Source organism: Solanum stenotomum, chromosome 12 (assembly GCF_019186545.1).
Source record: "Solanum stenotomum isolate F172 chromosome 12, ASM1918654v1, whole genome shotgun sequence".
Taxonomy (NCBI): domain Eukaryota; kingdom Viridiplantae; phylum Streptophyta; class Magnoliopsida; order Solanales; family Solanaceae; genus Solanum; species Solanum stenotomum.
The window spans coordinates 40942343-40955808 of NC_064293.1; the positions used below are offsets into that span (position 1 = coordinate 40942343).

The 13466-nt window shown below is 31.0% G+C and overlaps 2 protein-coding genes and 1 non-coding gene across 3 annotated transcripts; 2 read left to right on the plus strand and 1 right to left on the minus strand.

The window, feature by feature from the left end:
* The first annotated feature begins 293 nt into the window (after positions 1-293).
* LOC125848819 (uncharacterized) lies at positions 294-1244 on the plus strand. Its single transcript, XM_049528759.1, has one exon. It carries the CDS (start codon positions 320-322, stop codon positions 1196-1198), a length of 879 nt encoding a protein of 292 aa, XP_049384716.1. The 5' UTR covers positions 294-319; the 3' UTR covers positions 1199-1244.
* Positions 1245-8732: 7488 nt separating this feature from the next.
* Positions 8733-9441, plus strand: LOC125849517 (stress-induced protein KIN2-like). Its single transcript, XM_049529605.1, has 3 exons — positions 8733-8869; positions 9144-9212; positions 9299-9441. Exons 1-3 carry the CDS (start codon positions 8813-8815, stop codon positions 9371-9373), a joined length of 201 nt encoding a protein of 66 aa, XP_049385562.1. The 5' UTR covers positions 8733-8812; the 3' UTR covers positions 9374-9441.
* A 1421-nt stretch (positions 9442-10862) lies between these two features.
* Positions 10863-10946, minus strand: TRNAL-CAA (transfer RNA leucine (anticodon CAA)). The gene has a single exon. It is a non-coding gene; the product is annotated as a tRNA-Leu (tRNA).
* Between the last annotated feature and the right edge of the window lie 2520 nt (positions 10947-13466).

The window sequence follows — 13466 nt, forward strand, 5'->3', positions numbered from 1 at the left end:
AGTACAGCTCTAGAGCACTCTCTATACTCAATGATTGAATTTAGAATTCATCCAATTAAGTAATGATTGTCAAAACGTTGCAAATTCTGAGGCCATAGAACGCAAGGAATAAAAAAGTATACTCTAACAAATTGCATATTGTTGGTTAATGACGTAACAAGATTACTAAAATAAATAAATTATTGCCTAGGTTAATAGCTGTCACATCAAATTAATTCCAGGAAAAAAGGTCATGTACCTATAAATAAACTCTTGAATCATTTATTTTGTTACATAAAAAAAAACAAGTGAGTCTTTCTTCCAAAACAAATAAAAAACCATGGCAATCTCATATAAATCTAAAAGTCTATTATTCCCTGTTAGATCTATTAGCTTGCCTACAAGATTACATCCTAATGGCCTAAAAATTGAAGATGAATTAAACAGGCTGAAAAACTCCGAAACGTCGTCATCGCATAGTGCAGATACAATTCAAGCTGGTATTGTTGGGCTTGTAGAATTATACAATTCATTTCAGGACCTAATTCAGTGTCCAAGCACACAAAAAGCTCTTATCCAACATCAAAATGGGAGTTTTGTAGAAGAGGCAATAGAAGGATCACTTGAGTTACTTGACTCATGTGCTACAATTAGAAATTTATTTTGTACTATTAAGGAACAAGTACGACATCTTCAATCAGCGTTACGACGAAAAGGTGGAAATTCAAGCATCGAAAGAGACATTGGAAATTATTTTACCTTAAGGAAGAAAATGAAAAAGGAGATTGGAAAAAACTTGAGGAAATTGAAACATATGGAGAACAGAGTTGGATCTTCTCTGTTTTTGGACATTGAACAACACTTTAGAGAAGTAACAGGAATAAGTATATCAGTTTTTAAAGCTCTTTTGGTATTTTTGTGCTACCAAGATACAAAATTTAAGCCTAGAGGATGGTCGATGATTTCGAAATTGATGATCACAAAATCAGGTTCTTGTCAAAGTAGACAATTTTTTAATGAAATGGGGAATGTTGATATAGCTCTTGGCGATCTTCGCGAAGAGATTAAGAGGAATGATGGTAAAGTTGATGTCAATATTGCACGAAGGAGATTAGAGATGCTTGATGAAAGTATAAAGGGATTTGAAGCTGGATTAGAAAGCTTGTATAAGCAATTGATCCAAACTAGAGTTTCATTTCTTAATGTTCTTGCACTTTAAGAACACATATTCTTTCTTGTACATATAAAAGAGTTTACCTATAGGTTATACACAAATTTTGTTATAGTGAAGATGAATAGTTGAGAAAAAGTTATAATTAAATCTTAACTTTGAGATACATCTTCTTGTTTTGTGTTTTATCTTTTTACCGTAACAAGTCTAAACTAATTAGTTTACTACTTCTTCTGTCTCAAATTATATGCCGCGATTCTCTTTTACATGACTAATTGTATATATGACGATTCCCAATTCAAGTTAGGACTATCCAAGCATGAATTGGTCACGGGCTAGTAATGATTTGTAGTCATCTCAGATGTATACCCAATCTATAACACAAATTATATAGTGTTTATACATTTCTAACTTCTATTTTATTTTATTTTAAAAATTCTTTTTAATTCTATTTATTTTTAAAAATCTGAAAAATAAAACTATATGGGGCTAACTTTCTATGGCTACGCCTCCATCTTTTAAAACACTTGATTAATGACAATCTTAGTTATATGATAACCCAATGATTAGAAAGATGATCTGAAAAAGGGGTTTAGGTTTTATATATCTTAAACTAGTACTAATAATAATTTATATGATGTTCCAGGATCCATGAATTTGAAAGTACTAATAATAATTGTCATCGATTCCTGCTGTAAAGCAAATAAATTGTGTACTGATTATTGGAATAATTAGATAGATATTTAGCCAGCAGTGCTTCAGATTTGGTTAATGTATAATCAAAATACAATGAATTAAGCTCAAATAATTATCAATAAATTAAACCACATGCATGAATTGCGTTGGTTGTTTTAATAATTTGTAACCATTTGAGTAGAATCCTTAATTATTATTTTGACCTGCTAAAGGACAATGTCTTGTACGATTATGTGAGATTGAATTGCCATAGACAAAACTGTAGAAGACAAGATCTTTTTTGTTTAATTATTTTCTAGTCTTCTGGAGAATACAATTAGCAATGTACTTAATTAGTACAAGACTAATTTATGAAAAAACACATGATAATGACGATCACATGGGAACAAGATGATCATTGTTGATAAAACATGTTCAATTATTTCAGCTTCTCTTGTCCAAATTAAGGTTCATGGATTTACGATGAATGCTGCATCATTAGTCTTAATTATATGAATTTATCTAGGAGGAATAATTGATTGGAGGGACAAGAAAATGATTACACAATTTAGTGTGATCAATCCTAACATTGAACCTGATCATATGTACAAAATCGTATCTTTGTAAATCCACTTCCATCAGCCAGGTGGGTTGTTAGATAAAAACGTACGTATTTCATTTCATTGACATCTGAAATAGATCTAAACGGTTGTAATATGGTGTTCATCTTGAGTATCCTTCATCCACTAGGGATGAGAGATTTTGTTTCCTTATATGGACTATGATAATCGTCATCCTATGAGCTAGCTTTTGAGTTAAGTTAGACTGAAAGATTCATTTCTTATATTTTATAATGACAATTAATGGAGGGTCGGAGGCACCTTATGGCTTTGTCAAAAATAAATTCATTCACTTTATAGACACATAAAAAAAGTAGTAGTATAAAATATAAAAAGAGAAAATGGAGTATATCTCCATCCCTTAGGACAGTAATGAGAATAAGCAGAATTTTTCAGTGATGGATCTGATCTTTCTGAAATAAATTAGGCCGATCATGAAATAGGAATTTAAATTAATGTAGTGTGTCACCTGAAGCAGCTACACCTTTCTGTCATCACATGCTAAAATATTATGAGTGGCAGTGGATTTGTCATAAGTGTATCTTTCCGCAGAAAATGGGCCTAATAAAAATTATTGTCCTTTGTTTGATGTTGCCTATTCAAAATCTAGCACTGTTTAAAACCTGCCCCCATTGAAATTCTTACCATGCTAATTAAAATCATTCAATTCTTTGAATTTGTTCTCAGTATATTATTGCTACGTACTATAGCAAAAATGATTACCCAGCTATAGATTTTGAAACTTCACTTCACAAAAAAAAAACTTAACCACTTACTAGAATATGTCTCTCTTGGACTTTAGAATAGGAAATTTGGTCATTGATGATTAGGCAGCAAAAAAGGCTTTAATGTTATTTGAGAATATTATTATTTATTGAAAGTTGTGGTCAGCTATAGCATGGGAGCGCCATCTCCGAATGGATCATGCAGTGCTCGATCTAAATTTAGTCGGGGCTCCAATATGAGCTTCGGATTCCGGGTGGGAAACCAAAAAAAAAATTAGTGTGATATTTTTTCCTGCAATTGTACGTATATACCATGAGTTGAATGACGTTGCCTTGCATCATGTAATTAACCTAATAAAGATATGCATGGTTACAAATGGATTCGTAGAATGCATAGCGGATATGGTCAATTTTTTTCGTCATACTTGTTGTTTGTCAGAGTTGGCACATTGGTTTCTCCAGATGTATCTAATAAAATCGACGGTCTTCAATAGTTCCAAGAGAATGGTGTTGTATGTATGTCGTCCTCTCTTTAATCAACTTGACAATTATAAGTAATGTAAATTTTCACTTCTACTTCTTGGTATCCCATTTGTTTGAGCCCATTTTTTATGATCCATAATTCTGCTGTGAGAGGGTTTTGGGGTAGGTTTCATCTTACCTGAATAATCTAGCAACTATATATTTTTCATGATCATAAAAAATCCCTTTAACAATTCCATATTTTCAGATTATATTGTTACTTGACACTACCATCCATGTTCTTCCTTCACAACTAGTTTGACTTTATTTGGAATTACAAGCTTCAGTTGAAACTAATTCAACAATTTTCCTAACATAATTATAATTAGTAAAATTTGTTTACATGTAAGCTCGATAGGTAAACACTTCGTTTCAATTAAACCAGGTAACCAACGGCTTGGCAATAGTAACTTCAATAAAGTTATTTCACATATGTGATGAAATTTCTCAAACAAAGACAAATTATCAAAAAGTCATGAATTTTTATTCCAACTACTGTAGATTTTCATTTTCCTCTGACTAATTTGTTTTATGCCATTAAGAAGTATAATGAATAATTAACACTTAATCAATATACAACTATTTAGGTGTAAAACCGTTCTTAATTAATTCTTTGTACAAAAGAATTATGCCATGTACGATCATCATCTGACACTGGAAAGTCAACATAATTAAATTAAAAATGTCTTCTTTATTATGTTATGTTCTATTTTATTAACGTGCTTTCCGACCTTTCTGCCAAAAAAATAAAATAGCATAATTAAATTATAAAAATCACATGATAATGACAGACATCAAGACAAAGAATGTTTACGGTTGATTAAACATCACCTAATTGGTTTTCGATTCCTGTCTAATGATGTTTAATTAACAGTTTAAAGGTACCTTTATGACAAAATTAAACTTTCATAAATTCTAAACATCGAACAATAAAATTTGGACGATTTGAAAAGCAAAATCAAACAATGAAGACGAAAAATACCTCAGATTCCGCTATTCGCAGCACCAGTTTTTCTCCCAAGTCTAAAATGGTTCTCCGATTTTTTGGAGAAAAAAAGAAATTAAAGCTAAAGATTTTTATGGTTCATTATGTCCAAACATAAAAAGGAAATAAAAGTAAGCTAATTTTTTTAAGGAATAGATGGGGTTATGACCCTCGCAATCTAGTGAAGAAATTAGAGGGGCTGAGATAACTCCCACAATTAATATATTTTTGCCCCCGTAATTTAACCTCCGCAAAATTAGCTTTTTTTTGTAGTGGGTTTAGACTAACATTGATTTTAATTACTGATATATTGATCAATGGCTTCAGGATCGTAGTTGAATTATTAAGAGTGTAGTTTTACAATAATCATCTAGCTCTAGCTAATAATCAGAATCAGATTAGGTCTTAATTAACCAACGAATTAATAAAGTATTCAATGCATGAATAGTAAGATAATATACACAACTTTTAAAACCAAAATGGAAGGGTATGACTTATGAGCATTCATTTTGATATAACACAAAGTAAGTATTGTCTAGCGTTCTTGACGATCACAAGGAGTTCCATATTATCCTACAACTCTAGAGACTAACCCTTCGAGGTGGCCAGTGGAACCCTTCGAAGTGGGCTAGTTGTTTGGGCTTGAGACTTTCATGTTGGAGGCGAAAACAAGAGGTTTGCTTTCAGGGTCGAGCTCGTTGCACCGTGCTTACCTAGTGCGGGTTACCTCTCTTGTGTGATGAGTTATTGCATAGAAGCGAGGGTTTTACTCTGCACCCAAAGAGTAGCGACTGCAATTTTCCTTGTTATAAAAAAAAAAGAAAACCTCTAGAGACTACAATGATTTTGAAAGATGGTATTCAAAGAACACAAAATCCAGTAATTCATTTTTTGTAATTTTCTTGGTGAAATTAAGAGTTTTGTATTTTTCTGGGTGAAATTAAGAGTTTACTAATTGGGATATGTTTAGGTTTGCTTTTTTTTTTTTTTGTGTATCCAGCAAGAATGATAAGCCAGCTAGTGATGTTGAAACTTGTAGAATTGTAGTAGGAATAACTACTAAAAGATGCCATTTTACTAATTTCAACTCTTAGGCAGTGAGGCTGGTAGCACATAATGATTGGGGCGGTAACAATATAACTATTAGGAGAAAGGGACTAGAGCCTAATGTAACCTATTTTAGAGCAAACAAATAAAACAATTCTACACTGCCGGCTGTTGGCTACTACACCAATAAACATCACCTACAATAATTGAAAAAAATAAAAAACATACACAATTCCACTAAGTTATAAGTAAAGGCAAGAATGATCATTCTCTAGCAATCACTTGATAACTAATCTTCCAACAATATCAGCTAATAGTAAGACATAGAGATGGCTAATTCAAGTCATGTTAGGTCGATTAGCTTTCCATCTCGTTCACAGCCAGAGTATCTCAGAGTTGAGATTGAGCTAAACAGGCTCAAAACATGGGAATCAACATCAATTTCTTCAACAACAACCCCTTTTAGTTTAAACACTATTCAACAAGGCCTTGTAGGGCTAGCAGAGTTGTATAATTGTGTTCAAGACCTTCTAGAGTCCCCGATGATTCAATAAGCTCTCCTCAAACATCAAATGGGACGATTAGCAGAGGAAGCCCTTGTTAGGGTTTTGCCCTGATTTTCTTACCTTATTTGAAATTTACTTTTTCTTAAAAGAAAAGACAACATTAACATAAATGTTTTTACTTTTCCGGAAAGGAAATATAATATTCTTTCATATTTTGTTTATTCTCTCCTTTTAGGACTTTTTTTCTAGTAAGAAAAGGTTTTAGGACTCTATAAATATAGGTTTGTTTCTTCTAACACAAAAACAATAATATCCACAATGTAGTCGTTTAAGAGTCTTGTTTATGGGGAGATTTATTCTCTCTAAAGTTTCAATGTTTTTCTTTATATTAGTTTTGATATAATAATATTTTGATTTTTAGTATAAGTTTTTTGTCATCTAATTTATCAATCATATTATTTGCAATTGTAAGCTTCCCCATAACGCCCTAATCACCCCTTCAGAACCCAACAAGTGGTATCAGAGCACATGGTTCAATGATCCAATGGTTCAATAACCCAGGTTCATCGAGGTTGAAGATAGGCTCAAGATGGTTTCAAATCTATTTGTAATCAACGTGATGATAATGAAGACTTTTGTGTTACTACATGTGGAGAAAATTTTCAAATATATTTTCAACAATATCATGTTGCTCCATCCTTTAAAACAAAATCAATTTTCAACTCATGCTTATTTTATAGCATGGGCTCCAACTTTCAACCCCTGCAAACTTTAATGCTCGGACTCCACTTTTAACTCATGTATCTTTACTTTTAACGCATGAGCTCCACTTTTAACTCATGCATCTTACTTTTAACGCATGAGCTCCACTTTCAACTCATGCATATTACTTTTAACACATAAGCTCCACTTTCAACCCTGTTCATCACTTTTAACACAGGGCTCCAATTTTTAACTCATATAAATTTTTAAATCATGGTAAGCAGCAGTGATACATGAAAATTTGTGAAGAACAAGATTATCAAGCATATGAAGATGGCGAATCAAGTTTTGTCAAGAAAACCCAGCCAAAAGGGGAGATTTGTTACGGTTTTACCCTGATTTTCTTACCTTATTTGAAATTTATTTTTTCTTAAAAGAAAAGACAAAACATTAACATAAATGTTTTTACTTTTCCTGAAAGGAAAATATAATATTCTTTCATATTTGGTTTATTCTCTCCTTTTAAGACTCTTTTTCTAGTAAGAAAAGGTTTTATGACTCTATAAATATAGGTTTGTTTCTTCTAACACAAAAACAATAATATCCACAATGTAGTCGAGTCTTGTTTATGGGGAGATTTATTCTCTTTAAAGTTTCAATGTTTTTCTTTATATTAGTTTTCATATAATAATATTAGTTTTTAGTATAAGTTTTTGTCATCTAATTTATCAATCATATTATTTGCAATTGTAAGCTTCCGCATGACGCCTTAATCACCCCTTCAGAACCCAACAGTCCTTGAGGCCTCTGTTGGATTAATTGACTCGTGTAGTACGACGAGGGAACTAGTCTTGATGATGAAAGAACAAGTGCAAGATCTTCAATCAGCATTGAGGAGAAAAGTAGGAGATTCAAGCCTACATATATAGTTGCTTCAATGCCTAAATAAGTTTAAGAAAAAAAAGTGAAAAAGGATATAGCCAAGAGCCTCAAAGTACTAAAACAAGTAGAAAACAAGATAGAATCATTTACTCAACTTGATTTAGATCAATCTTTATCTAAGCTATTTGCAGTACTAAGACAAGTATCAATCTTGACCATCTCAGTCCAATGTTCCCAACTTTATTTCTTGTCTTCGCCAGCTTCAAAGGCAAAGAAAAACGGGTGGTCATTGATTTAAAAAATGCTTGTTACAAAATCAATGACTTATAAGGGAGTTGAAAAGACAATCAATGAGGTTGAATGCGTAGATTTTGCTCTTTGTTCTTACCTTCACAGCAGTAATTTCAATGTTGGATGTATCGATGATTCAGAGAAAATTGCAGATACTAAATACTGGCCTTCAAGCTATTGAGGCTGGCACGGAATGCTTATCAAGGCTATTAATCAGAAACAAAGTTTGCCTTCTTAACATCCTTACTCATTAGAAGATATTGTACATTAGTATAATATTCAAGGCATACATTTTTATAAGCATATGCCTATTCGGCTATTCTTGAACACCAATTTTTGTAATATTTGGAACTGAAATATGCAATGCCAAAGTTCAATCATTCCTCTTTACTAGTTTGTTTATTTTGCATTCGATTAATATTTACTATATGACGAGACAAATGATAATGAGACCAATTCTTGCTGAACTATGTTTTTTCATTACTACAAGGCTAATTTTTCTTAACTGCTTCCCAATATTGAGGCCTAGAAATGTGTCTTACCCTTCAACCAAGATTAACAAATGTCGAGCACTGAATGTATTTCAAGATCTATAAATACCAAAGTTTTCCTAAAACAAAACATCAACAAGCAATTCATAATTTCTTCAACAATTAGTTTGATTTCTCAGTCTGTAACACTACTTTCTCAATTTCTATTCCAAAATCATGGATAACTCCCAGAACTTGAGCTACCAAGCTGGCCAAGCCAAGGGCCAAGCTCAGGTAATTTACATGCTATTACTTGCACATTCAATCTTCCTTTATATAACATGCTCGAAGATCATTGATGGAACCAGAAATTCTAATAAATGGATTTGGAAAAAAAATGCAAGAATAACAAATCGAGGGAATGCAACAATTTATTATGTATTTATAAACAAAACTATTTTTCACTTATCAACATATGATTTTAAAACAAATAGAATCTATTCTATTCAGATTATTATGTAGTTCTGCCTTTGATAACGTGCGATATATGTTGTTATATTTACATCAGGAAAAAGGTAACCAGATGATGGACAGGGCCGCCAATGCTGCACAATCTGCCAGGGAAACAATCCAGGAGGTAATTTGGTCGTTGATATATACACACACACACACTTTTTGCTGATTCATTAGACAAAAAAATAATGTGTTATATTTGGTTTATAGGCGGGGCAGCAAATGCAGACCAAGGCACAAGAAGCGACTAATGCAGTTAAAAATGCCACTGGCTTAAACAAATAAACTCCTATTTTCAACTAAATGGGTTGTTTTTCTTTCCCCCTTTCAAAAGTATGAAGTTTCTTTGTTTTTTACTTTTTCTCAAATTAGGGAAGCAGCTTATGTTGCTTAGTATTGAGTATTGTTGAGAATTTTCTTGTTTCTGAATTAAAGAAGAAGCTGTGTATAGGTTGCATTGTCACAGCTCTCTTTATTTTTGTTTCACTCTAATAATATTACTATTCTTTGGTTCTATGTAATTTTTTTTGTCTAACAACTTTATAGCTCATCAGGTCAATTTTACCGATTCTTTGGAAATCAGATCACGAGATTAATTTAAATATCTACAATTAAAAGTTAATAAAAAATACCAAAATAGGGAAAGAATACATACCAAACTATAAATCAGAATTCAGTTAATTATTAGTTTAGAGCTGGTTCTTGATTAAGTATTTGGAGTTAATTGGGTACTTAATACTGAAGAATTCAGAGTGAAAAGAAAAATCACGCTTCTGTTTACGTTAACTGAACAAAAAACTGCTAATTAAATTGAAGTGTTTATATTCTAAAAAATTTCAGTTAATTATTAGTTTAGAGCTGGTTCTTAAAGAGTATGTCAAGTCAATAGTGGACAACTACGGTTGGACAAAGGGAGTACTTTAAAGAAAATACAAGAAATCATTTGTGTTTGATCAATAAATTTAAAAATATTTTGAGCAGCAATTAGTGTGACCAAACTTTTTAAAAATGCTTTTAAATGTAAACGTTTTTTCTACGAGTAACACTTATTTTCTTCAAAAGTTTGGTCAAATACTTTACTTTTTCAAAATAAACACTTTTGGCCTCCCAAAAACTTAGTCAAACAGACTAAATATATGATTAACACTAATTTCTAGAGCACGAAAAATTGAAAGAAACACATGATAACCAAAAGGATAAAGTTACAATTAATTTGAGACATATATGCTAATTAATGTATGTTCCCCCATTCCCTTTACCCCAGTTGGTCTTGTCCTATTCTTCTCAATTAATTAACTTAATTCTCGACTAATTCACTCACATGGCTGATGGCACCGTCCAAGAAAACTGAGATTATATTGCAAGCACTAATTGCAAATTAATCCTACGTACTCTTTAGCCCAACATTTTGTTTTGCATTTGTTAAGTGGTGTGCTCTCCTAATTCAATATATTATATAAAATAAACTAATGTTTATATTATTCTCTCTAATGTGGCTTCATGAAATAGGTTAAGTTTTGTTTTATTATTCTAATGTGGCTTTATGATATAGGTTAACTTAACTTTCAAAGGAACTTGTGATTCAAGTAGAGAAAAAAAACGATTAGGATTGATGATGTAACCCTTATTTCCGAAAATGATTAAAAAACTGAATTGTTGAGATAATTGGTGAAAAATGTTATTCCGGCATCAAGTAAGCAGTATTTCAAGTGAAAATGCGACTAAAAAAATGAATTGTTGAGTCAATTGGTTTTGAAGTATTGTGAGAGAAAAATGTCAGAAGTGGGATTTGAACCCACGCCCTCTTACGAAGACCAGAACTTGAGTCTGGCGCCTTAGACCACTCGGCCATCCTGACTTATATGATAATTCATTGATACTAATCAATGACCTAAAATAGAATAAAACAAAATAAATTACGACAGTGAAAAATGAACAGGAACCAGAAAATAATAATAATAATAAGCCAATTACGTAAGAATGTTGAATACTGAAATTTTAGTAGGAGAATCGACTTGAACATATACTCAAATTCATAATGTATCCTACTAGCTAGTAAAACTTTAGTTATTGTATGATCAAATCAAAGCCCATCTTTCATGTGATGTTTCAATATAATGTCCGTTGTGTCACCCTTACCACCAAAGGCCCATGCCCTATGTATTGAAGTTAACTAAAAGCCAACATTACTCAATACGTAATTAAGTACTATACATTATAAGTAATAGGAATATGTATGAAAACGGATGAGCGAGCAGCCTTGTTGGAAAGAGTTGAATAATTACCTCAAACACATTGTTTTTACTATATAATTAAATTGATCAAACAAAATTCATATAAAACTTTAAAACATTTAATTTTGAGTTTTCCTAATTATAATAGGAAATAGACAAAAATAAAATAAAAAAATTGTGGCTCCACCATCCCCAATACCCACACTAGACATTCGTGAATGGTCAATTTTTCACCTCTTTAACATTAAATTCCGATCCCATGCATGTATAACATGAGTACATGCTGCTGTGTACTTGTGTTTTGGTTATAAGTTCTTTGAATAGATATCAATTTTACTTATATATATATACTGCTTCATTCTTGCATCACACAGATTCAACTCATTCGACATTTTTATATCATATATATGTTTAATGTTTTTGTCTGTTCATGCTCATAGTCATACCTAGCTAACAATTCTCTATGCATTGCATTTCCTCATGGTGATAGGAGAAAACTATATATTTAACTTGTTCTATTCCATCTCTTTTATTTAATTTCCTTGGTACCCTATGATATTTTTTGTTTATTATTATTATTTACAATAGTTTATTAGTTTCTGCTTGTTTTTATTATTTTACCAAATGCCTTTTTCTGTTTAAATTTTATCTATTTTTCGTTCCGAATAATTTATCTTTTCCAAAGGACGGGTGCAGTGAAGAATAATATGAGTAATTGATGGGTAAAATTAGGAAAAAAAATTAGCAAGAAAATAAGTAAACCTCGGATCAAACTGAAGCTCAACTTGGGATGAAACGTATAGTATAGAATAATATAAAATATCTACTTCGAAATGTTTTCAAGAAAACCAAAATAATTAGGCATAAAATGACACATTTTGTCCTTCAAATTAGTCCATCTTTAATTTGTTTTCCTTTCATCAATCGGACTTATGCCTAGTGTAATATACCTTCTTTAAAAATTGAAGCCACGTCCAAATATAACTTATAAAATATTATATAAACCTATGCGTCATGAAAATACTATTTAAAAATCAGCACAAAATAGAGGCAAAACTGCAAATGGTCACAATTAGGAGCTTAGCACCTCAGCTTGACTTCCCCCATTTTTGATATCCAATTCAGTGGCAGAGACAAAAATTTCATGAAAGATGTCTAAGAATTGCATAGGTAAAAAAGGAAAATTAATGAATCGGTGCTATATATAAAATTTTGTAAATCAAATTATGTAACATAAATAATATACCAAAAATTTTAAAATCAAACTATATAATATTTAGCTTGGATGTTCATGTTTATTTAATATGAAGTGAACAAACAAAAAAAAAGAAAAAAGAAAATTCAGTTTAAAATGAAATCACATTTATACTTAAAGATTTCACCAAGAAATTGAAAATAAAGAGTAGAATCAAAAGAGATTTTTTAAAAGAAATTTTATAAAAAGCTTTTTTCACTTTTAATAGTTTTATAGAAAAAAAAAGAAATAAGATTTTCTGATAAACTTTAAATTAAATAATTAATTTTAAATTTTATTTAAAAATTTAATGAAAAGAAAAAAAATCAAAAGTCAAATTAATTAAAAAGTTAATTGGCTACTAAACATTTTTTTCCTTAAAATTTTAAGTTGTAGGTCTCATAATTAAGATTATTTTAATAGATAATATTAGTATTGCATTATTGAAAAAATAACAGATTTATTAATTAATAGCTTTTTTGAAAATGTAAAAATAAAATGTAGGTGTGGGGAATCGAGCTCACATGGAGGTTGTTAGCCTAGCTTTGGCTGAACACCAGATTCTAACAAGCTAAGAACGTTTGTTGTTTTAAGGGTGTTCAAAATATCTTATTTAATTATTAAAATATCATTTAACTTATATATATGATGTAATTTTTAGACGGAGGGTGTCCAAATAGTGTAGCTACGCCCCATGGTCGTCATATTTGTTTCACACTCAAACAATTAATACCCTAGTAATTTGCATCAAATATGTTAGTTAGCTAATCATTTGTTGAGACAGGAAATGTGCCTGTATATTAGATTGATCTGCGTGCTTAATCTCAGTAATTACAAGCTAGGCAATATATTCACAATCCAATATCCATTAACCATTTTTATGTTTCATTGTGCAAATGGAAAAAATAAT

Coding starts and splice junctions, on each gene's coding strand:
- LOC125849517 (XM_049529605.1), top strand. CDS start 8,813: ATGGATAACTCCCAGAACTTGAGCTACCAAGCTGGCCAAGCCAAGGGC. Junction 8,870..9,143: donor AAGCCAAGGGCCAAGCTCAG/GTAATTTACATG, acceptor TATTTACATCAG/GAAAAAGGTAACCAGATGAT. Junction 9,213..9,298: donor CCAGGGAAACAATCCAGGAG/GTAATTTGGTCG, acceptor TTTGGTTTATAG/GCGGGGCAGCAAATGCAGAC.
- LOC125848819 (XM_049528759.1), top strand. CDS start 320: ATGGCAATCTCATATAAATCTAAAAGTCTATTATTCCCTGTTAGATCT.